General features: G+C 41.1%; 1 protein-coding gene across 1 annotated transcript in view; it reads right to left on the reverse strand.

Annotated features, from left to right (window-relative positions):
- Positions 1–5,128: 5,128 nt before the first annotated feature.
- Positions 5,129–26,280, reverse strand: part of ATP9A (ATPase phospholipid transporting 9A (putative)) — a 65,810-nt gene continuing 44,658 nt past the window's right edge. Inside the window, exons 16-28 of the mRNA XM_075019526.1 lie at positions 23,194–23,286; positions 22,268–22,351; positions 21,216–21,386; positions 19,160–19,258; positions 18,782–18,871; positions 18,513–18,657; positions 17,945–18,009; positions 17,012–17,167; positions 15,546–15,610; positions 14,610–14,718; positions 13,253–13,310; positions 11,130–11,333; positions 5,129–9,987 (exon numbers count right to left, since the gene is read on the reverse strand). Of these exons, the coding sequence (XP_074875627.1) occupies positions 9,851–9,987; positions 11,130–11,333; positions 13,253–13,310; positions 14,610–14,718; positions 15,546–15,610; positions 17,012–17,167; positions 17,945–18,009; positions 18,513–18,657; positions 18,782–18,871; positions 19,160–19,258; positions 21,216–21,386; positions 22,268–22,351; positions 23,194–23,286 (1,476 nt within the window). The 3' untranslated portion in view covers positions 5,129–9,850. The remainder of the gene's footprint in view (positions 9,988–11,129; positions 11,334–13,252; positions 13,311–14,609; positions 14,719–15,545; positions 15,611–17,011; positions 17,168–17,944; positions 18,010–18,512; positions 18,658–18,781; positions 18,872–19,159; positions 19,259–21,215; positions 21,387–22,267; positions 22,352–23,193; positions 23,287–26,280) is intronic.

Genomic DNA, 26,280 nt, shown 5'->3' on the forward strand with positions numbered 1-26,280 from the left:
TTGAACAAAACCCGAGGATTGTGCGAGGGTGTGGATGAGCATCCAGCCAGGGTCAACCCCCCACAGTGACCTGTTCATTTACACCAGCTGCGGGTCTTCCACCGAGATACCAACACAGTGCACTTTTTCCCATCTGGTTTTGGGAAAATTTTCTCCTTACGGGTTAGTGTTGCAAATAGCAATTTCACTTAGAAAATTTGTTTTCTGGCTCATTTCTCCTTGGATGTAGGAAAGATCAGATATCAAAATCTGATCGGCAGGAGGCTTGAGACTTCCTAGGAGCAAAACTGGGCAGCTTCAAATCAAACTTTAGTCTACAGACAGCTGCCTGAGAAATTCTGCCACTAGTTTCAGCCTAAAATGTAAACTGCCACTTTGGTTAATTTATCTGGATCCAGCTAAAAGGCAGCAATGCATCTCAACAAATAAATAACAGGATACCAAAGACTGGAAAGAGGCATATCTGGAGAAAGCAAGATAGATGAGGGGTTGGTAACACCTAACCTTGGTCTTTAAGAAATTTTGTTTTCATTTTACAGCCCAGCTGTCAGGGTGGAGAAGGTCCAAGTCCCTATGCCATGCTACAAATAATACTTGGTAAATGCTTCTCTGGAGTAGCTCCACAGCAGACAACGATAGTGTAGATACTGTTTAAAATGGGTCTTCCCCTTCTGTAGGTATTCTACTTACCTTGGACACAAATAGAGATAAGGAGAAGAACCAGTGTTAGTTTCCAGCTCGCACTTTAGGCAAAAAAATTTCCTTGCTTTAATTTTATTCACCTTCGATGTTAAAATCACTTTTCTGTTTGTTGTCGGGCTTAGAGTAATTGTTCCAGGCTAGAACGAAGCCAAGATGGCATACTAAATAATTAAAGCTACATGAATAAATAGGATTTAACTGCTCTAGTTACGTTTAAAAATTATATTAACAAAAGGATCTTACGTGCAAATCAAGTGATTTGTAACTACATCTACATGGAAAGGCGATGCGTACACACACATGGAAACCAGGCAGGAGCACTGTGAGTGCTGACACCCACAACGCTGCCCGGGGGGAATTTGGGAGGTGAACCTCGGCCGGGCAGGGTGGTGCTTAGGTTTCCCCAGGCTTGCTAACGACCAGCGCAGCTCCAACAGCAAGAGCTCTCCTCGCTCGCGTTGCAGGCTCACGCCAAGGAAGTCTTGGCAAGAGAGTGGTTAAAATGCTGGCTGCTCTTCACTAGGGCTCTGAAATTTTACAGCTCATGGTGTGCTGGTTGTCAAACATAAGGAGAACAGGATGGAGCCTAATAGAGGTGCAGCTGGAGAGCAATAAACGTTTCCAGCAACATCTCCAGGGCTAAGTAGGATCCTACCTCATAGGGGCCGAGAGGACTGCTCGCGGTGCCCTTGCCCTCATAGCAAGATGACGAGCTGCTTCACTGTCTGCTGCGGTCCAGAGGTTTCTCCTCAAAGGTCCTATCCTTTAACTCTTGGAACGAGATCAAAGCCAAAGGTGATAAAACATGGTAAGTGCGAGCCATTTGAGCTCCCAGTTCCAAATCAGCGCCTGCCCAGGAGAGCAGATTGACACGCGTGACTTTCCTGCCCAGAGCGGGAGCGATGGCTCTGCCTGGCCACAGCAACGGCAGATGCAGGACGCAGTGATTCACTGGAAACCACCGCGTTGGAGCAGAGACACTGTCGGACAGAGGGAATGCCGATCCTTATAAACACGCCTTTTGTTCAAAACTTTAATCTCAAATTTACAAAGGATGCAAAGGAGTTCTGCCTCTGTGGGCAGCATCCCTTGTCTGTCTTTCCCACAGGCTCAGCACCAAGCGGCATTTCTTCCCATGGCAGTTACACCATGGCTGCTGGAGCAAGTAACATGCTTCATCAGGACCATCACATGGCATTTTATATAACAGTTTCACCAACGAATGGTTTGTTCTCATTTTAAATAGGAATCCTGATCAATAGCAATTTGCATCACTTTCTGACAAGTCACACGTTGGTGACATCTGCCACTGTAGAAAACAAATCCAAAGTGACATATCTTAAAAATAGAAGAGCCAGCGCAAGACAGATCTGCGTCTAACGGCGGAGAAATATAACGCCTACAGCAGAGCTACAACACAGCTTTTTCGGAGCTGATGTGCAACACATGAGTACATCTGCTGCCTGATGAAATCTGAAGAGCAGGAGATACCCGCTTCCCACGTGCCCACCGAGGTGTGTGTGCCGGGAGTACTTCTGAGCTGACTAAGCAGAATCATGCAGTACAATCAATTCACCTCTACTCATGCTCTTAATTTATATTGTGGGTAATTCTACTTTTACCCTGGTAAACAAGTTTCTGGATATAGTTAAGCTACTCAGAGTGTACATTTAAAATAAAATCTGTTTCACATAAAAGGACAAATGAGAATGACTATTACCCCCATCTTTAATGCGCTAAATTCTTTTGCACAGATTGTTCTTGTTACTACTTCTTTCTGTGAGAGAATCTGAACAGCACACAATATTCCTCCTTACGTGCACAATTACAGCAAGCCAAGAGAGGGAGGCTTTAAAGTGGGAATGCAATGATTTTAAAGCCCTTTTTTGTAACCCACTCACTCAAGAACAGTTAGGTCTTAGGCCACAAAGGGAGGAAGAGCAGCAGAAGGAAGGGCATTCTTCTGAAGGCCAGATCCTGCAAGTTGCTGATCATCTATAATTACAAGCAGCATAAATTCAGAGATTCACCATGTAACCCAGAGAGCCCCACACCACCCAGTGAGTTTTAGGGCCAGGAAATGCCAGCTCGTGGCCCGAGGAAACCACCGCATCATTTTTGATACTGACCTTAAATAGGTGGTGGACCAGGACTTAGCGCTGCTAGTAACTGCTGTAACACTCCGAAACGTTTTTCCTTGCATTACCTTTTTGCAGTTGCAGCAAAGCCATTTCTGCAGCCAGCTGCTGCTCACACTCTCTGAAACGTGCTGTTTGCACATGCAGTTGCAAAACATTCAGCACAGATGTAATTTGGATCAGCAGTTCCAGGTTTAAGATGGAAGAACCCAGCAAAATTTTTTGATTGGGGTTTATCCATACTCAATATAAGAAGGACAGTTTTTTGGAAGCCTGCAATCATATTCCTCATTTAAAAACACACATCTGAATGCTCTGTGGAATAAGAAACTTTCCTATAGGATTGACTCCAATGTTGAAGGTGGGGAGAAAGTCCAATAATCAAAATAAGAATACCATTCACACTCCATGCTCTGCCGTGGATGCTGGGCACAGCCTGGAGACCACAGGTTCTCCCTGCCCGTCTCCTACCTGTGAAATGGGAACGGGAACAGTTACCTTCCTCTAGTGAAGATTTATCATGACAATGATATTTAATGCCACGGTAACACAACAGAGAAGAGGCAGAGTAGGTGCACAGCTGCCGTGACTTGAGCCATCGGAAGGCAAAGACAGAGGGCGTATCTACAAGGTTTGCTTCTCTCCAAATGGTTTAAGATAAAGGGAAGCTTCTGTCTGTCTTCATGCAACGTGTAAGGCTCAGGGCCATGGTAAGATACCCAATTACCAGCCAGCACCTATTCTTTCTTTTTTTTTAGAGGAAAAAAAGAAAAATAAAAAGACACTAGTGTATAATACAACCACAATTCGAAAAATAAGGCCACTGGCATTCTTTGGTAAAGCCTAGGCTGAAAACCTATCCCAGGATGCGTGATCTTCCAAAAATCTGCCAACCCCTGCAGTGTTCAAACTTCTTGTATGACCACAGCCACATGAAGAATGAAATTAAACCCCACGGAAATCTTTGACATTTCTACTATTATGCAATGTTTGGGTGAAAAAAAAAATTGCAGAAATTCTCCTTCCCTTTCCAGAGTGAGTTTAGAAAAACTATTTCTAGCTTTTTTTAATTACACATTTCACCATTAAAAAGAAACCATCCATAAATTAAAAGAACCACTAACTAGGGCTTATGTAACCCATTTAGAGTGGGAAATTGGTAACACTTGGGAGTGAAGTCTGTTACTGTAATTTCTGGAGTCTACAGCATCCATTTGATGTGTGCAAACATCACAAAAACTGTTTATTTAATATTTGCATTAACTATTTTATACAAAAAAGTTAATAATGAAAAAGGTTAAGATGCTGGCATCTGCATCCTATAGAATCTAAATGAAAAACTTTAATATATGTTTAATGATCTGAGGGATAGTTTATCACTGCTTTAGTTAAATAGTCTGCAAGTAGTAGATTTACTTTATCCAATACTATTTTATTTTTTTAAATTCTTTTGAGAGCGTTTATGGCTCTGTTACATTTTTGGTAGAAAACTGTCATACTGTGTTCTTAATCAATGTTATTGAAGTTTCCCCTGCGGAGAATATTCAGTGTTAAACTCCTGCCTCTCCCTCCCATTTCTGACCCAGAAGCAGGGCAGCCAGCCCTAGCCCTGGGACTGCTGTTGTGCCGAGCCAGTTACTTAATCTAACGTTCAAGTGATGAGAACATTCCAAAAATAGCTGTTCCTAATGCTATTGCATCATTGCTTTTCCAAGAGCAGCATATATATGTTTCAAACGCAAGACTTTCTCCTATTCACAGCAGCGGGTACCAGCAGGAACCACCACCTTCTCCTTAACTGGGGTTGCACCAAAAATTGCGAGGACGATTTGACCAGAAATTTCCCGAAGGAGCCGAGTCTCTTGAAAACCGAATCTACAGATTACAGGGCTGTTTTAAAATCCTCGGGACAGTTAGGCACTCTGGGACTAACTGGTTGTAGAGAAGGCAGCAGCGAAGCAGCAGCCTGGGGCTGAAGTTCCACCTGGCGGTCAGAGCAGCCAGGGAGCGGTGGTAGGAGGGCAGCGGGGCCGCAGCCTGCCCGTGCCCAGCAGCACCTTCCGGCCTCCACGGAGCTAATCTACACCATTCAATCGCAATGACGACTTGCAGAAAGAAATCTTGCAAATAGGCACTAATAAAGTGAAGGGCAGCAAAAGCTTACACCGATACTTTAAGAAAAAAAAACAACCCGCAAACCCAACAATCAACACCCCCTCCCTGCCCCAAACCCTTTCCTGTTAAAACTGTTAGAAAACTGTTTACAATAAAGAAATTAATGCAGCAGGTCTACACTGATCAGCAGAAAGTACTGACCATTGCACGGATAAGCATTTCACACATAGACAAGTTAAAGGGCCACAATGCAATTTAACCTATATACTTACAATTCTGGCAAAACGCATCTTGGACTGATCACGCCAGGACTAACTCAGGTGCATCATACATGATGTATATGGATGAAGTAAAGAAGTTGCATAAAATTTATTTTTCCACCTTGTTTTACAACATTCCCTTTTAAGTTCTTACACATCTGCAACATATAACTCCACAGAACAATAAATAATCGGCATTCATATTCTCTTGAATCAAGAGTATTTACACACTGTTTAACTAGATGACAGGTACAAAACATTGGCATCACAGTAAATATCATTTTGACACCAGAATCCATTTCCCCAGTTAAAAATTAAATTAACGTAACATTTATTTTTTAACAATTTTAACAATTAAAAATGTTCTCAAAGGCATATTAGTACACAAGTTGTAGTAGGCAGTAGTAATGGACCATATTGGCAAAGCTGTAGAACCCAGGATTTCATGCAAATCAAAGAGTTTATTATTTATGAAGTAACTAATAATAAAAAAATACAACAGCCCATCCAGCTCACGCTGAAGATTTTAGTGGGAACTGGACTGGCCACAGCAACTGCGGAGATGAGTCAAACCCCAGCTGAACAGTTGTGTGCAAAGAACGTGTGACAGTGAGCTACATGCAATAATAGTTCACATACCTGGTTTAGAGCACTGCTTGTGCAAACCAAGGGTTTATGATGTACCAGATGGTGCAGCAGCTTTCTTCGAAAGATAAAGCCAAAAGACAAGATTTAGGGATTCACACATCTAACTCTCTGGGGCTCCCTGACAAACTCAGCTCAACTATAGCAAAATTTTCCTCAGCAGTTGCAGAGGACAAGAGAAGTTGTCATGGCGTTTAATCGTGATAGTTCAGTAGAGCACAGAAAAACAACGTCTTTGGTGCTGCTCAGTTTGGTACAGCCACAGCTGTACCTCTCAGCACATAGTTCTCAACCCCAAGGGGACACCAGGGACGTCACTCATCACCCCTCAGCCCAGTTCTGATAAGACCCTGCACAGATTTAAGCTGCTGCTGCTGAATAAAGAATATTGCATTTCAATTGCACTATGAGCTGAGCAAAACAAATGTTTGCAAAGATAAACAGGACAAGCTCTATGGAGAAAACAAATACAGACTTAAAGAAAAAAAAAAAAAGAAGAGGGTTGTGACACACCTGAATTACTGCAGAGATGCAAGAAGAGAACAGTGCATGTCACAAAACCTCCACATTAACCAACCACCACAGCAGCACAGCACAGAGCGTTGGCTTCCCTAAAGCAGCCACAGGAAGCAAGAGCACACTGTGAGACATACACCGCTACCCTACAGCATCACTTGGAGCACAGTCCCAAAGCACACAAGTTATATGAACTGCTACAGTACATAAACCAGAACAAAAAAAGGAACGGGAAGAACACTAAGTAAGGCTACAAACAAGATACTACATAGAAGAAGGAACAATGCTTCACTCCCAATAAGCACAAATTATGAGCATACTAGAGGAAAAAGATTAAATTTCCAGCAGAGAATCCATTTATTCAAATGTACAGTAAGTATGAACATATGTATTAAACTTTGCTTTTAAAAACATTTTTTAAATAACTTAAGAGAAATATATTGCAGACATAAAGTGCTAAACTTGAAAAATACAACAATCATTCCTCTTTCCTGCTGTTTGTTAGATGGAAGTTTTAATTTTCTGATTGCTTTAAAAAAAACGCAGTGTATACCCAGACAGAAATTACTTCCTGGATTTACAAACTTGTGCAAAAAAACTAGCTGCAAAGGAACATAATTCGCACCCCAAAACACAGCTATAGATTGCTATCAATTCCACTAAATATATGTTCATTATTAAAGTTATGATTCAATAAATATAACTGAAATCACAATTCACTCCCTTTCTTGGTGTAAGCTAATATTTTGCAAATATGGTCCACTCAGTGTAAACTGTGTTGACTTCAGGAAACAGTGAATTCTACCATATATATGTCTCAAATATTTACATACAGTAGCATGGCACTGTTATTCTTGCAGGACATTTAACTACTAATACACACTAGATAGGGACAGGGCTTTACAAAGATGTGTACTGCAATGTATTTGCCAATGGACAAGAGGGACTTGACTTCTCAGTCACAAGAAGCAGCCAAAAGAAATTCTTGACTCTTGTATTTAAATCTACTTAAATCAAATGCTGACTGGGGACTCCAGAACACCTGCACGGTTGACTATCCAGGAGCTGTAGCAAGTTATGATAAAGACAACATTAAGTATCTTTTTGGTGAAGTGGCATAATTCACAAAAGGTTGTCAGCCTAACTCCCCCACAAATGGGCTGTTCAGGCTCTACTTTTCCTCTGCGAGACAAATCACTAAGAATGTTGGAATTCTAGAGCCTTTCCCGACATGAACATGCGTGTTAGATAAGTAGAAATGTATATTATTATTATTTTTAGGAAAAAAATTGGAAGAGAAGGGAAAAAGGCAAATTTTCATAATATTTTGAAAAGGTCAATACCAAGAATTAGCTTTCCTTAGCCAGTAGGTTGTTTCTGAAGGCAGTTGCTACGTATCAGGACTTCAGACAAGAGCCTAATCAGAAGACTGGGCACAAAAGAAAAACCAGTGAGTTAGATTAAAGAGTGTTTGCTGTTCGTATTCCCAAAGGATTTTGAAACATCATTTTCTAAATTAAAACGGTATCCCCCACATGAAACAACAACAAGGTCATATGGACTTGCACCTTCCTCTCACCCCAAGCCGCATGCATTATGAAGCACATTCAATTTTTCTCTGAATCTCTGGAACTTGCTTCCCCTCCTCTTTGATATTTACTCACAGGAACTGAGAGCAAGGAAGGCAGGTCAGGTTGTACAAAACATTCCCCAGAGCAACCACCACACAAGCCACGGCTATCTTATATCTGAAAATTCAAGACGTACCACTGTGGGTCAACACAGACTCCAGGCTCTTTTAAAACAACATTCCCATTTTCCACTGATTTTCACATCAGACCTTTTAACGCAGCATTGGGCTGCTTGCGACAGTGGAGCGCCTGTAGCAATGGCGACAGAAGCTGGCAGTCCATTAAAGAGGTTCAGCATGCTACAGAGACAACCAGGGAGCTTCTGCCCTTCACACCAGCACGGTGTGATAATCTGACCTGGAAGGGATGCCTTGAGAGAGGAGAAGAAGGGAGCTCAGGCTCTGGGCTCTGCTGTTCCTGGTCCCTCCACGCAGCCGACCAACACCACCGCCAAGCAGTGCCAGCTCTGACAGTGGTTTTCATGATGTGGCAATGAGACAGCAAGCAACTAATTTAGCACAGACTAAACAGCCCTTACATGAGGATGGCTGCCACTAAAAGCTCATCCATGTTTGATGTATGGACCCAACTGTAAAAGGTTCCCATAACTCTCCGTCCTTCTCCTGAGCAGCCTAAGTACGTGTTGCTTTCCTCACAGTATTATAATGTGGGCCAATGCTTATTATAAAAAACAGAATTCATTGAGTTTATTTTTGAAAACAGGCCTAACGCCTTCGTATGAAACCCACTCCCGTGATTCAAGGTTGGTTTTTAGAGCAAAGCAAGTGCAAGGTTCTCAAAAACTGCCTCTCTGCAGGGAGTATGTCATGAACAACATCCACCTAGGAGTGCCTCAGCTTATTTGCAGCTCATCTTTGCAGCTTCACCCTAACAGGAAACAGATTTTGTGTAGCTGTGAGGAGTAGCAGCTCTGTGACCTCTCCCTTCAGTCTCCAAGGATTCAAGACACGTCTGCCACATTGTCTGCAGAACAGTACGAGTCTCTCCTCACGTTGTCGACACATTTCAAGTCTGATCAACTGCAAATTTCTTTTCCAAAGATGATTTGTTTTAGTTTAGATAATTTTCTCCTATACAAATAAATACAGAGTAAAGCTATTATGTCACCAGCTCCTTTTAACAGGAAGCACAAAAGCTAAACAAAACTGAATTTCTTCTTTTTGGACTACCATTTCTCTGTATTTATCAATGGCTGGACACCTCCAAAATCACTAGGGTGACCACATTTCAACTGAAGGAAAATCTCAAACACGCTCAGATTCTCAAGTGTGTGTAGATCCGACACGCTGGAGCCCCATTATGGAAACAGCATGCCATAAATCAGGAATCAGCTGTCAGCAGTACAGTGTATCACCTACATTAAGGGATTTCCAAGATGTAAAAAGAATGTAACTACTTGAATCAAAAAGATAAATAATATAAACAACATAACACAATGCCAGGAACAGCCCAGATACTTAAAAAAGTAACTTAAATTTCTCAAATGTAAATTCCAAGGTCAGTTAGCAGCTTTCAGATACTTTTAACCATGCCTGAGAAACCCTTCATTATCACAGCTACGTGCATTTGACCCTAGTTAAGTTGAACAAAAATGACAAAACCTGGATGAACTAACAAGTGCCTCCATCCTCAGAAAACTCCCTTTTATCATTAGGTTTCCGTTCACGGCAGTTGTTAAGTCTTTTTCAATAAAGCAGCATGTAATAGAGATTACCACACGATCCTTATGCAAATATCGGACATTTTCGTTATAGTAACAACTACATGATTTTGTCTCTCAGCCATGTGCAATAATTGTCTCTGATGTGCAAGGAGAGCAGCCCTAGGATGTGAGCTTCGAATAGCTTGGGGGAGAAAACCTTCGTCTCAGGTACTTCAGGACGTAGAGAGGAAGGCAGCTCACCAGAGTGATGACGGTGACTTTCCACAAGAACGACAAAGTTGCAATGAAGTAAACATCTGTATAAAGATGAGCACAAAGAGCACAAAGTCAATGAAGATGGGAAGTACATTCTGGGAAGAGGTGCAGAAAAGCAATTCAATCTACCAACGCTTCGTAAACTGCCTCACCTTCTCCACATTCAAGTTCAAAGCTCATATGATACCTCGTTCCTCACTCTTCTGCCCTTCTCTTCCACAAAACATACAGCTTTCTGCACAGAGCAATTCAGTAAGGCATGCAACTCCTCGCAGGCAACTGCCTATACGTACCCCATCTGAAACAGGGCTATCCAACCCCTGGCAACACTAAGCTTCCTTTAAATGAACTACTTGTCCTCTGACTCTGAGAGCTACCCTCTGCTACTTTGCTGGTAGTCCAGCAAACACCTCTCTCGACTCAGTTGTAATACTTCAGAATCTTTGCAAAAATAGTCGGGAAGCATCGTTCAAAATAGAGCTGGTATACCCATATGCAAGAGATACAGATCTAGCCCACCGGGAAGTTATCCTCTTTGTCTTCAGAGTTAGCAAAGAGCTTTATGGAAGAAGTGGTGACATCTTGTGGTTCCTGAACGAACACTGGAACAAACCCTATGGATCTGAAATTTGCAACTAGACAGCTAGTGGGGGAATCTGGAATTCCTCACCCTTTTTCCTTTAGCCAGGGAAAAGGATTAGCTCTGTTTCAGGCAACTAAAAAAACCTAACAACCAAACCCACAGGAAAAGGGCCCCAATGTAGCAGATAAAATAAGGTAAGTTTTAGGAGGCAACTCCTTCACCCAGTTAAAAGATGAAATCTTTCAAACCAACAACAGAGGCTTCAATCTGCAGTCTCAAGTTCAGTTCCCATATGGAAATAAAGACCACTGCTACATATGACAGCTGACACGTGGTGGAGCTCTGAAAGTACGGATGAGATTCACTGGGCAGCACACAGTCTACTGACAACCTTTACCTCCTCTATCATTTTGCTATGAGAAGGAAGCATGAAATATCTTTCAAGAGCCTTCAAATCAAATAGAGCTTATTCTGGTCAGAACCACTGTCGTAATTATTGTTGGCTTCATCAACAGCCTTTAAGCTCAATTCAGCTCTTTACAGTCCTGTTACTATTCAGGTCATAAACTAACGGATTGGAAAAAAGGCATTTAACCTTACCAATAAACTCATGTAAGAAGACCAGAGAAGCTATGTAGCAGGAGAGACTAAGCAGCTCAGCCACTATCATAAGCCAGTGCCATGTCTGGATCGTCAATGCCACCATCAGTAACTCCGTGAGAATCAAGGACGTGAAGGAAATGGCAACAATGTGGACAAATTCGGATTCAAAGAGGAGGAGTGCTCCATACATGATGATGCTACCTGCAAGGGAATGGAACATTTGGGTATTTTATTCAAACACCAGTCTAAGCTCTAAAACCCACTGCTAGGTCTTGGAAAGGCTGAAACATAGTCATGTCTTGAGACTGTTTTTCATGAAACCTGATGAATGTAATGACAACGAATCAGTTACTATTTAGGAGACAGAACTGATGAGAAGACAGGGAAAAGCTACAGCAGAGGTGCCCAGACTTTTATAACAGTCTATCATATTCACAGACACATGGAGATAGGAAATTAATACATGCTATTTTGGCAACTGGAGATTTCTAACATCATAGAACTCTACCCTCCCAGAAAAGCAGTTGGTCACTACTTAGAAGCTAAAAGATATCAAATACTTCTAAAACCTACTGCACTGCCTCAGTGCCCAGATGGAAGCAAGGTGTTGAAAAGCTTCAGTGGATACGAGTTAGCCGCTCTTTGCACTACTTCGGCCAAGATCTCTCCCCTTTACATTTCCCCCTAAAAGGAGTACATAAAGTACTGTTAATGATGCATTGTTTTGTGCTCCTATTCTGGCTAGCCAGGGAATGCTCACAATGCTCTGCACAGCCACCTGCACAAATAACTCATGTTAACAGCATGAGTAATCCGCACCGACATCCATCACACCAGGCTAGTTTCGGAAGGGAAAACCTGCAAGTGACTAGAGCTCGAGCCACAAAGTTCAAATCCAGCTGTGAACTTTCCAAAATTTAGGGCTGCTCAAGTTTTCGGACAGGCTCATCTCTGCTAGCAACTAGCCCAATTGTTTGGCTTGCTGTTTTCTAGTTATTTAGCACATCAGAAGTGAAGTCACTTTAACCAAATATTGTAACCAGATAGTGGTCTTAGCTCAAGAAGAAATCTTTCCCTCAATGCATCACCCTCTGGCTTAAGCTTTCCACCACTTGTGAGTTTTCTATAAATGCCTTGGCTTTGCCATCATATTTATACAGCATCAGAAGACCATGATCCCTGTCATAGGGTTCTGCCGTGCTAGGTTACAGAAGATAATGCTAACAGAGCTTTTATATTCTTGGATTCGCTCCCTACTGAGGATGGTAGTATCAATTAAATCAGTAAGAATTATCTGCTTATTTTGTCACATTTATTCTGACTCTTGTTCATAAAGGAGTTCTGGAAAATAAGAAATTTTGTCACAAAATCATACTGCAATTTTATTTTTATAGCTCCTTGTTATTTACATGTTTTCCACAATTCCCTGATTAACACTTATAGAAAGTATTTGAGTTTGAGATTACTTGATAAAAAAAGACAAAATGAAAGAAAAGATCTTCTTAGACATATACCCCAATTACTACACCCACTTTTGGAAATGGATGCATTGTAATTAAGGCATTTGCTTAACTGTTTCAGCAGCCTAATTAGAGTGTATGGGATATGATCAAGAACCTGAGCTCTACTCTAGTCCTTCATTACAGATGGCTAAGAAGTAACTCCTTCATAGGCAGGGTTTAGGTAAAATACACAAAGCTACAGATTCTGTATTTTGCATGCTGACTTAATAATCTTTATAATCTATAGCTTTCAAAACCTTTTCAAAAGAAGGGAAGAGTCACAAGCTCTGCTTTACAGATGGAGCAATTGAAGCACTAAAAGGAACTTGCACAAAATGACAAAGAATGGTCCCAATGGGAAGAGGTATGATGCTTTGAACTCCTACATTGCTGCCTGCGACAGGGTTGACCAGTTGTTGCCAATATTTGGTTTTAGAAAATTTCTTCCTTTGGTAATGCTACCAACATTTTCTGACACACAAAAAAAAGTTATTCATTATCCCAAGGACACACTGTTAAATTAACTTCATGCCTTACTTAACTTCCTGCAAAAGAAAAAATTAGATATTCTGTACTCATTAAAACATTTAAAGGCACAAGCAGAAGTTGATTTCTTACCTTGATAGATGCTTATTAAGACCCATATTAAAAACGTTTTGTATGATAATGGTCGTCCCTAGGAAGGGAAAGAAAAGAAAAAAAAAGACGAAGCTCCATTTGGGGTTTTCTTTTATGAATATTCACTTACAGATCAACCCAGCAATTAATAAAAGATAATTTGAAGGTGATTTGGAGAGCAAACAAAACAAATCAACCAACCCTGAGGTACTGCCTCTTTATTCTCATTTTTCATGATGCACGAAGGAGGCCTGGGACTGTGGAAGCTCACTGCTTGCACAGTACAGTACAACCTTACTGCACACACGATTAATTCAATGCAAAGATGTCTCAGGAGTTTAGTCACTGTACTGCAAAATATAAGATGTGTGTATACACACATATATGCATATATTAATATTGTAGTTCTAGACACACACACACACAAATCACCATCATACTGAAGGCAGATAGGTTTTTAAAAAAAAAAAACATCTCCAGCCAACACAGCTATACCAGTACAAACCCCCCCCTATGTTTAGACCAGGCCTAAGGATGGTTGGAGAATTAGTGGTTTATGACATAAGAGACAACATACAAGTGAAACCAGATGGAGACTTATTCAGGCTGTTGGAAAAACAGGCTTTACTTCTGAGAGTATCTGTTTAACAGAAATCCTTAAGGGAAAGGATCTGTTGAAGACTCAGTCCACCCTTTCCTTCAATTAAGAAAGATGTTCCCAGTCTGCATACCCCAGTTATTCAAAAAATTTTCCAGTAAGGGAAAAGAAAAAAAAAACAACCAAAAAACCAGGAACCTAAGACAAGATTTACCTTCCTGATATTTCTATGGTAAATATAAAATAAAGTTTTCTTTGTCTAAGGAGAAGGACCCAACTTTCATGCTAAAGCTACAAAAATGGCACAGCAACCAAAACTTTAGGTCCCTTTAGATCATCCTTAAGGCAAATTTCTATTCAAGAAACTATGTGATAACCTCCTCCCTCCATCAAATGACCATATCCCTTCCCCCCATGCCCTTTTCTGGCTTCAGGATAGTGCCAAATCCCCAACAATTTCTCCTTCCCCTCTATTTTGGAACAAATCGGTAATATTAAATCCTTAGAATTTCCCACAGAATGGAACTTCTATTTCCCCAGCCGTTTTTAATAAATTGCATTTCATGTAGCATTCAATAACAAACTGCCAGGAAATCTGGTTGTATCTGTTAATTCAAATTTGCCTTTAAAACAAGTTTGCTTCAAAATGCATGATAAAGTTCTGTATCTACTGATAATATATTTGACTTTACACATTTAGAGTTTCAAATCAAGACAGGGATCTTGCCTTAAACCAAAACAAACAAGAGTCTCCCACACCTTAAGAAGATCTTTGTAGAGCTCTGGGTACAACATTGCAACTTCAGATTTAACATCCTTGTCCAGGACTAGAGAAAACACTGGAAACATTGTGTAAATTGTGGAATACCTGGGAAGAAGGTAGAAGACAAGTAAATTACCTAAGGTGTAGATGAGCAAACAGAAATGCTAGTCTTCAGAAAGGAAATACAGTATTCTTGAAATGCCAAATGATGTACATATTATAAAAACTTGCAAATGGAACACACCAGAGTTTTGCATGTAGGAAAAACCTGCAGGATTTGCTTCTTGAATGGCTTTTGATTAGAAACACTCATACACAGATGATTGGTTAAAGTATTGCAGCTGGTGTTATTGGGTTATTAGTGGAGCCAAGGACAGACCTGTCACCACCCCAAAGTTTGCTCTACAGTTCAGGCTTGATCCTGTTTGTATCAGAAGGCGATGGAGAAGAATTTGCTGTTTGTTTTTTAATTATGGTCTCGAAAGTCTATGAAGTCATGGGATTACAAGTGTAATCCCAGTATACTTTAGACAGGAACTGACTCCTCCTGTTGAAGAGGTTGGGTTGTCCCCCCTTTCTGAAACTGTCAGGAGCTGGGCACTGGCTCGCTCTGCTGCACAGGCACCAGAGCGTAACGACCGTCCCTCTGTTTTTTACTAGGATTGAAGAAACAGTTCCCAGAGGATGGCTTGCTTCTCATGTTTTGAATGTGACAAACTGTCCTTTTGGAAAGGTTTCTAGAAGTATTTGCACTGCCTCAGTGGCTTTGCTCAGTGCAGAGGAGCAGAAAGGGGACAAGGATCACATCCATCTTCTGAAGCCATGTTGTGAAACGTGCAGAGTAGAGATGTGCATGCCTTGCATGTTAATTAGCCCAAATCTATTCATTATGCACAGGTTGTCCACACTATTAGTAAAAAGTGAGTTCTTACCCAATGATGAGAAAGCCTTGGTAGAGAGGAACTGAAGCAAAGTAAAATACTGACGAAAAAACAGCCTAGAAAAGAAAAGAAAAAAGCTTTTCAGGCGTTAAGATACTGCAGTAAAAGTAACAGCTTAAAAATATGTTCAAACTGGAATGTACTTGCAGTGGGTTCTCCAAATTCCTGAAATGAAGACAGAAGAATGTAATATCAACCCTTTTTATTCCTATTCAAACCTTGGATGAAAGCTATGTTTAACAGCAAACACTGGAGAGCTGGACTTGGAAAACTTTTTGTAATATAATTCCACAGAAAAGAACATAAAGAGTTTCCTCCAAAGCCCACTGGTTTGATCAAAGCCATCCAGATGTTGTGAAGGACAGGTGCGTACTTATTTATGCCTGGATGATACCTTCACAACGTAAAAAGAGTTAACACTCACTAATACAAACACCACAGAGTTCAAGATTAATTTTTACTTTTTTTTTGTCAGAAGTTACAGGTTTGTTTTCTGTTCCTGTTTTTACCTGCAGAGTAAGATAGACTGTCCTGAGTTTGAACCTTTTTTCTCTATGCATCCCTCTCCAACGTGTTTATTCTAAAAAGGGGAGAGGGCAGAACCAGCCTTCTCAAAAATACCAAGTATTTTACTCAAAAAATACTTAGTATTTTTAAGGACTCTATCAGTACACTATGGCATGGAAATGCAACTCCCAAAGAGCAACCTCTGTCCTTAACTGTAACTTTCACTCAAGTCACCACAGCTAAGAACAGAATTTGCCTCATGAACTCTTAAAATCTCTTTCAACTCTCCCTGCCAACTGGCAATTCCATTTTTGTTACACTGAGGCTCTGCACACATAAGCAACGTAAATTTTGTGAATACCAAATCTGTTTCTAAGGGTCCCTTTGAAATGGAGAGGAACAGACTGCCTCCACATTGTTGCAATGAGCTGCCGAGTACTTGGGAAGGTTAATACGTGCTTCAGCAGCCTTTGCAACACAGCTCCTGCAAACACTCCACAGCACGCCAGACCCAGCTTTTGGTAACCTCATTGAGGTCTGAGCCAGGGCCTCCTCAGTTGCTTAAGTAAGGCCTTCAAATAGTGAGACCGAAGTTAAAACACACCTGAAAATAAGCGCACTTAGTCAGCAGAGGCCTTTAGAATATTGCCCTGCTTCAGATTTTCAGTATTTCCTAGCATTACTAAATGACAGCGACAACATGCTGCATGAAAGCAGCATTTTCTAAGGTAGAATATTGTTCATCCAATTTTGGAGAAGTTGCTGATGTTTGTCCAATACCGGGAACTTTCTTATGTGTTTTCACATCAAAGTAACAACCTCAAGTTCCAACCCATGAAAATTTTCAGGAGAAGAAATAATTGCATCCAAAACGAAACACAGAACCTTTACTTTTTGATTTGGCTTTTTCACCTCTCCGTTGGAAAAATCCCTCATGACAGTCCATTCACCTGCATTGTACTGATGCACAGGCTCCTGTGGATTACAAACTGACTGAGAGCTGCAGACCGTTTGTAACTGTTCCTTCCATGCACCATTAGTAAACGACCCAGATGTTTAAACTGAGTGATAGAGAAATCGGCTGCAAGTGATGCCTGTTTTCCTTCCTGTGTAGAACAGCAAGTAAAAGCATAGTGAGATCATTTCATTATTGGAAACAAAGAAATATTGTATTATTATTATTTAGTTATCACTGACAGAATTTCCAAGAAAATTTGCAATACATTAGGTGGGGGAGAGCATTACCTCAGCACTTCTGCCTTCCACCGTGGCTTTTAAGCAAAGAGCAAAAATATGAGGAGAATTCCCATTTGAACCCTGGCCTCCAATTCTAAGCAAGCCTCCGGTTAATGATTCACAACACGCATGTTAACGTGACACTCATATCAAGTCAGTTTTGAACACAAATTTTCAGTCTCAAAAGTTCACTCAATTTTATGTTTTGGCTCACTGCAAGCAGTCTTTCCACTGCCGCCAAATCCAGTCTTGTTGCTCCAAGCAGCTCCACGTACAGGAACCAGAGCTCTAACCCCAGAGTTTGCTTTCTAAACTAATATCAATAGTTTTTAATTGTACATGTAGGGTATATGTTATCAGTAATTGTAACTCCAGCATTTGGAGCGTCTACGTGTGATTAAAAACCCCAAAGCTAACCACAATAGTCCAAATTCAGGGAATCTGCCAAGAACCAAATAATGAACTTGAACTCTGTTAAAGAGTAGTCTCTGTTACAGCCAAATTATTTTTCATGATAAGGCTATTGGTCTGATGATTATTCTTGTGGAAGCTTCTTGCACAAATTTCTGAGGATTCATTTAAGAGTTACTTGCAAACTAGGTCCTGAATTGCCATAGGAAGTCTTATTAAACACAAAGTAATCTCACCTTTCCTTCAACTCCAACACCACAGTCAGCCTCCTGAATCATGCTAACGTCATTCCCTCCATCACCTGCAGGTCAGAGCACAGACAAACGACATTGGTAGTTAAGCAACAGGGACAACTTGCAACCCCACCAAAGGCATCTGCACCAGACTATAATATTAGAAGAAACATTTCACTCTATCAACAAAAGCAGGATTTTAAATAGAAATCATGAATTTAAATTCTTAAGAAGTTTTGTTTTTAATAGACCCACAGGTCACTGATCACTTTATCTGACTTTTAGGTGTACCATTATACCGACAATGCTGAAATAAAGCTCACAGATTAACAATGGCACTTTTCCTGATCAAGTTCAAGCTCTGTTTTGCAAAGATACTACCCCAAATATTTATGAGTAGTTTGTCATCAAAGTTTCCATATGCAAGATTTCATCTTCTCAACCATCCCCACAAAAACACTGTTACCTAACTCAGCATTTCCAGGTGTTATGAGATGACACGGGACTGTTCACTGAAGAAACAGTAAAGACACCATCCTACATGGTCACTCCTCCCTAACTAGTCCCTTACCTACTGCACAGGTGAGTTTGCCGGTCCTTTCCTGGAGCAATCGCACGATCTGAGCCTTCTGTGTCGGAGCGCATCTGCAGCACACGACGGCAGGGCACTGGCAAGCCAGCTCCATGAACTCATACTCATAGTATTTCAGACACACCTAATTTACAGAGATCAGAAGCGTCACCGACGTTTGTGCTATGAAAGTGTCTTTTAAAAAAATCCAAATTCAGCCACAGTGTTTTAGGGCTGTTCCTGAACAGCCTGAGGCATTTGGAGCCTACCTCCAGCGAGTCGCCAGAAATAACAAGAGCACAGTCGTGTTTCCGGCGGAAGGCGTTCAGCTCTAGATGGGCTTCTCCACGGTTAGTCACCTGGGGAAAAAGATGGCAACTGAGGAAGGGCTTGCTTCACTGGGGTGAAAAAACAAACAAACAAACAAGTCTCAGAGGGAGCAAAAGTAATACAGACAGGCAGCACACTGAGTTATTCAGAGCACACAGTCAGATAAACAAAAACTCAGGGGACAGAAAGCTGGGTCAAAACAATAAAAACATTCTGGGTCTACTGCTGGAAAACAGTTGTGATCTCAGCATGCCTCCTGTCCCAGAATTTGGGGTCCTGAACAAGTCTTGAGAGACGGGTACGTGGGTGTTACTCACTAGTCTGAATATATGGATGTCCTGTGTCCGTGTCACCAAATGTGCGTTCTTGGCTGTACATGTGGCTGTCTCTAACTTATCCCCTGTCAGCATCCACACCTAAAATCCAAATATTGAGTGTATTAAATACAAAACTTAACAACCATGTCTGCAGGACATCTAGAAGTACCACCTGCCAGTTCAGGCATATAAAAGGATTGTTAGAATACATATACAGCTTATTGTTCTAAAAAAGCCCTATTTTAAAAAATAGGAAATACAAGAAAATCCTCACAGATCAAAGAAAGCAAAGCTTTTAAAGAGGCTGAAATGCAAAAGAAGTTATAAACTATGTATAACATTTTTCCCACCTGCAATATTTCAAGATTCTGCTGATAAACCCACAAAATGCAAGCTAAAGAATGTGTATGCGTGTGTTAATGTGTCCCACCCCAGCTATTTCTTGTATGCTGAAATAAGCGGACTCTGCCGCAGAAAGATCCCTCATGGCCCTGCCTGAAATGTGGATGATGCAACTGGGGTTAGCTCACTGCTGATGTGTGCGTCTGGAACAGACTAAGTTGGTTGTTGGTTTTTTTTTTTGTTTTTTTTTTTTTAAATATACACTGCTCCTTTTATTTTGTGCTGGTGAGGGGGGGCATTAGAAAGCAATGTCAGCAGCAATACTCAGGAGCAATACCCTGTTATAATCTGGCAGGGAATTCCCTCAATAGTGTAAATATATCAGAGTTTGTTTTGTTTTTTCCACTGGTGTTTTTATTCTTTCAAGACACTGCCCAAGAATATTTAATGAAACCTTAAAAAAAACAAAACAAAACAAAAAAACCCAAAACCCAACAAAAAAAACACACAAAGACTCACTTATTTGTTTAATAATCTGAGGTTGGAAAGAGATTTGATCTTAACAAGATGGTCCCTGTAATGCATTACAAGACTGCCTTCACTCTTGATTTACTTCTTGCATGCAATACCCTAATGAATATACCATTGCAAGGAGTGCTCAGAAGTGCCGCGCTCGCTGTGTGACGACACACCCCACACCCTGACACCGACTCCAGCCAAGGTGAAGAGAAAAAAAATGAAACCGCTTTGGAATAACTGGCCAGGACTACGCCGCAGGGGTAGAAAGCCACAATGCTGCTAAGGAGCTCTGTCTGATTCTGCTTGTCTCACTTCTCTGCTGAAGTCCCTGCTGTTTACAGGGATGGCTCCAAACAGAAAGCACTTTTGGAAGCTTGTCCCAAGCCTTGAATTCCACGTCCTACCTCAGTCCCAAACACACAGCCCTGCTTTGGATTCACAGCATGGCTCAAGATTTTTTGCTCACATTGCTACTTAAAGCAGAGAAACCACAACCAGAACCTTTTACCTACTTTTCTTGCCCAAATCTGAATGTTTAGTCCGTTTCTTTTTCCTTTTTGCAAGTCCGGGATCTGACTTGCAAGTTTTCAGAGAGAGAATAAGCAGGCATCACACTGGTTCCCTCACCACTGAGCACAGCTCAGACTGTAGGTGTCTGAGTCTTAGATGCTGGAGCCCAGAAAGCTGGGAGAGGGGGAAAAAAAAAAAAAAAAAAGGTCCAGTCCCTGATTTTCTTGGCTCAGACCCCCTCTAGTGGCTACTGAAAACCTGTATATTCACAGCTTCAGCCCCAGCACGGGAGCTCGTGCACCAGGGACCAAACACATTCAAACCAGTCTTGTTTCATGCAACTATCTGAAAGAAACAATTGCCCAAAAGTCTCCTGTAGCTACCCTCCTGCTTACGCACTCAGTTTCTGCGCAGGAGCCGGAGCATGTTAGGGGAAGAAAAGCACAAAAGGTGACACGCTTTCATGTGTTTAGTTAACATTTACTACTTCCAGTGTGTTCTGTTCCTAAAGTGATGTTTAAAATGCATCGGCCAGTCCCACTGTTCCCACTCGCAAAGGGCACTTGGTGAAACGTTTACCGTGACAGGGCCCCCAAACTGTCTTAATTTACTGTCTGTAGGACAGTGCCACATACTCCAGAGGGTCTAAGCGTTCCTGCTAGGAGTAACATTAGGTTAGGCAGACCTTAATGCCAGCATTTCTCAGCGTCTCCAGAGTGGGTCTGACGTCCGTCTGCAGCTGATCCTCCACGCCGGTGAGACACAGCAGCTCCATCTCCATTTCCAGGCTCTCGATGACTGTGGCTACCTTCAGGGAACGGTCATGCACGCTTAGCTTTGCCTGGACGTAGCGTGCCTGAGGACAGAGCAGACACAGACACAGTCACTCACACAGCCAGCCTGCATTTTTGTGGATTAGAGGGTTAACCAGCACAAGGGTTAACCAGTTAACCTCCCTCTGTTCAGGGATGCCACCTGTAATGGCTGGCAAACATGAGTTGCATGTTACAGAATAAGGCGGAAAATATTTCAGGAAGTTTTTGTCATTCTGTCCCTGTCCTGTTCCAGCTGGGCAGCATGGTGCACAGCATGTCCTTGTGCAGGCAAACGCACAGCAGCTGCTGAAGTGACACCTGCAGAAAGCCTGGAAGCATCTCCCTTGCACCACAGGTCTAACCACGGTTTCTGCAACTAACACATCTATAAATGATGGCAATAGAGAATCCTAAGCATTTCCACTATCTCATCTCTGCATTTAACTAAACCGTTCTCCTTCACATTTTGCCTGCCTGGGGTAAGCAAATTAGTGCTGTGTGTAGAGACACATCTAATAAACTACACGCATGAAGCCTGTGTTTCCATGAAGCCCGGCTGGGTTATATTCTGGTTGTTTGTAGTTTCCCTGGATGTCAGAATGCAACAATGAAAATTAAAAGCCAACACATTTCCCCACACAAACACAACTTGTCTAACAAATGATTAATATTTGCAGAATTTATAACCATAAAAGATTATAAGGCAGAATTCAGGAACTGTTTTGGAGGGTCCTGGCTGGGATCCAGTTTCATATGTTATCACTTCAAAAGCAACTTTGATTAAAAGAACAGCAAGACATTGAAGAATGTCAATTCTAGCAGAAGAAGTAGGGAGATGAGAGGCGGCATTATCACAAGAGGTCTGTGAGAATCACTTCAGTGATTGTTTAAAAACAAATGAAAAAAACACATAAAAACTTACTTCAAAGTCTTGATACTGCTCTTCCGTCAGAGACTTCTTGGCTACAACAAGAACCCTCAGGCCTTCCCGAGCCATGTTACCACACTGGAAAGAAGTATCACATTGTAAACCATAAACTGCAACTCAAGTAAGATGATTTATGCACACCATTGCAGAGATGGCAATGCAAGATAGCAGGTTAAGAAAATAACCGTCCCATTTGAGCAACCTCAGTGAGTCTATAACATCTGATAAAGTGCATGATAAACCCAAGAGGAAAAAAGGAGATCTGCAATGGTCTGTAATCTATCCCAGTGATCAGAAACAAAAATGTCCTCTCTGCTATACCAGTGTGGCAAAAACAACGCCATTGATTTCATTTTCTCTGTCTCTAAGTAAAAGGACACAAGCCTTTGATTTGTAGACTTCACATCTTTAGCTACCAAACTCTTTAAAATGAGACCAAGGTAGTATTAGTTTTTTGAACACCAGGGTTTGGGGGTGGGGAGAATCAGTAACTGAAGCTACTTCTATGAACTCTGTGTCAACATTACTACTAACCTGACAAACATATCCCAGTAGAAAGCTGCCAAATGTAGTTTTGAAATTAGACCTTTCAGTCTAAAATAAATCCAAACACAGGATCAAGCCCAGGACAAATTTGGTGATCTTGAATAGCAATCAGTTTTGAGCAAAATCCATTTTATTTACAGGACTTATTCTGCACTAAATATGTCAAACTTGCCACCTGACTTCCTTGTTACTGCATATATATTTGGCTGAAGACTAATCCAATGAATTGCCAAGATCAGTGACCTTCTGGCTTGCAGATGTTTTAGCAGTTATGTCCGCTCTGCCACATTGACAAGCTTTGTCATACATTGCCCTACAAGGAGAAAAGCACTTGTGTGAGAAACCCTCCGTATGTAGGAGACACAGCCCCGTACCTCCTCTTCCAGCCAGTCGTTGTACTGCACAATCCCAGCCATCACCACATCAGCCCCCTTCATATAGAAGGTGATCTCTCCTGTTGATTCATCCTGCAGATAAGAAACATTAAGAGTCTAAGTTGGGTCAATATTAGCATATTTGAAGTGGCCTCAGCAACATAAGTGATGAGTTTTCTACACAACAGTCACAAAAACGTCTGCACTGGGTCAGGCTGAAGGTCCATCTGGCTCAGCACCTTGTCTTGGGGCCAAAGGAGATGCCCTATTCAATTGCAGCTTGGTTACTCACAGCAGGAATTAATGCTTTAGACAAGGATGATCAGCTTTTTAATCAGCAACATGGCATCTCCATGCAGACACCTCTCAATCCCGACTGCATGTGCCTTCAGAATAACCTCTAGCCCTCACCTTGAAAATTTATTTCATAATTACCTAAAACAATAAAACAGATGCACAAAGCTTAACAGAGTAAAAATCACTCTAATTTACCCCCTCTGTTACATTATATGGCATAAGCATAATTAAAGCTTATGCTTGCCACAGAAAGGTTAGATTTCTGGCTGTCTTATCTGATACAAGTAATTTGTAGGCTGCAAGCAAAGCATATTTACATTACCACAAATTAAAAAATCCCTTCTAACCAGGCAGATACCCAAGGAGGTCACAGCTATTAGTATTACAAGCTAATGGAAACCCTGGCAATTTCCTCAAAGGAGACAAAACAATAAGCAAGGAACAAACTGCTCTGTAAACCAAGATAGCCACCAGGGATAGGAAGAAAATAAACTTAACATGCAAAAACAAAAAGCCCAGGAAGGTCTGGAAATAGACAGCTGTGAATGAAGAGGGAAAAGTACTTTAGGAAAAAAAGAAATGAAAGAAAAGCACAGTGGACACTTTTTCATTCTCACACGATGTAATACACTTTGGTCACTATATAATACACTTCAGTCTGTCCTGCCATTACAGAAACTAGTGGTGAAGGTTCTCACACATGAAGAGTTTGAGTCGGTAGGTAAAAGCCTAATGTCCTGTGGCACTGACAAAACAGAGTTTACATCCACGGGGGGCAGCGGGGGAAGCAGTATCTGATGTGGATACTAAAAATGCAAAGAAGAGAAGTAAGTGTCTTTGCTACTTTGCTAGGGAAATTAAGTAGTAGCCAAGGATAACAAAGCTCCTTTACTGAACATTTTTGCCAAGCTCAGAGATATTCACAAGGAAGATTCTTATAATTAAGCTTAAGCATGGTTTTCAATGTCCTGAAATGTCCAGCCTTCATATACCAATACCCACACATCCCACATGCCCAAAGCAAAACACTTGTCACTCTACCAAAACAACTAGAATCTGCTTAAATAAAACACAACACTTTTGACAGTAGCCAAAGGTAAAGGTTTATCTATTAAATTATTTGATTAAAAAGTGTCTAACAACATCTCTGTAGGAAACTGAATAAAGACTCCACTTCCCGTGCTGCAGAACTGGCTTAAGATAGTTTAGATTTTTTGTCCAATATAAATACTGTATCAGCTATCTCCTTGCATTAGTCATTTCCTCTCACCGAGTTCAATAGGAGGTTAGTGCGTTCTCATATAATGGTAAGATCACACTATAAATCTACACAGAGATTTGCCAGTTATATTGTTTTGGAGAAGCATCTTTTTCCACCGTGGTCTGACTCTGGCCACAGTTCAAAGGCTTCTTTCAATTCCAGATATGACAATAGCACTATCTTTGCTTTACAACAAAGATCATTCCACATGAGTAAGGGGAAAAAAACGCAAAGAAAAAGAATGGAAAATATTGTGGTCAAAGAAACAGGCCTTCTTTCAAGAAGGTAAGTCAGTAAACAGTACAGTAAAGAGTGGCTGCTTTGGTAGAGTAAGACTTCTTAGAACTGAAATAATCAGCTACAGAAATGACAGTTGATCACAAGTAAACAAGTAGATATTGCGAAAATATCCCAAACGAGGCAACATCTGCTACTTGTTTCAATATTAACTACTACTTTATTTACTAAAAGTTATGTGTTGAAGGAGATCTTTTTATAGGAGCCAAAGCGGACAGGACCAGCAGGGGAGACAGGCATCTCTGCCAAGGACTTCAGTAACATTACTGGGCTGGATGCATGAATCACTTGCTGAAACTCTATACCCAGATTGTACAGGAAGCCTGGCAAGACGATCACAATGGCTCCTGCTAGCCAAAAAAATTGCAGTTTATAAGAATGGGCAATATCTGTATAGTTGAGCAGAAAATATTACCATTTGAATTCTGCTCACTACCATCCTGAGTGCAGTTTCATTCTGCAGTTTCTCCCTCTCTCCCCTCCGCAGCTGCTTACTGTGTCTGTTGTCTTTTGGATACTTCATGCTACTTTCCCTCCCCTTATTTCTGTTTTTTAAACAAGCAGCACAGTTTTAGAAGACACACTGAAGACGTAAACACCTTGCAAGTCATGGAACTAAACCAAATGAAGTGCCTACACATGCATAAGTGTATGTTTAATTAAAGAAAATCTTACTTGACAACTACCTATTTATAAACTTTTCTCCTTTTTTTAAATGAAAATGAAAACCCTGCTTGAAGATATTATTTTAGAGTATACAGGAACATGGCAAAGTAATACCCAGGCAACCAGCATCTGCTATTCAAACCCTACTTCTACACAGGGTATACAAGGAGCTGACTTCAGTGGCTTAGCAGCAGCTCAGTGGCTGCAAAATAAAGACACTCAATTAACAAGCACAACAGAGAGGGGCCAATGCTTCTATTAACAGTATTTACAGGCAGGATCTGGGCCTGATGTTTCTCCCACTGACCACAAGTGGGAGTTTTGCTGGTTTTGCCAGCAGTAATATTCTAAAAACAGAAATGCAAAACAGAAACCTTTCTCTAACAGGGGAGAATATAGATAACAGATAATTTAAAAGGAATAAGCTTCAAATCAAAGAGAGAGAAGAAAAAAAAAAGACTCTCTTCCAATTGGATAAGAAAATTTCAGGGTATCCACTTCTCTGCTGAGCATATAAGCTCAATTTAATGAAGAATACCCTGGCTTCAATGGTTAGCCCACTTCTT

Source organism: Buteo buteo, chromosome 2 (genome assembly GCF_964188355.1).
Source record: "Buteo buteo chromosome 2, bButBut1.hap1.1, whole genome shotgun sequence".
In the NCBI taxonomy this organism is placed as follows: Eukaryota; Metazoa; Chordata; class Aves; order Accipitriformes; family Accipitridae; genus Buteo; species Buteo buteo.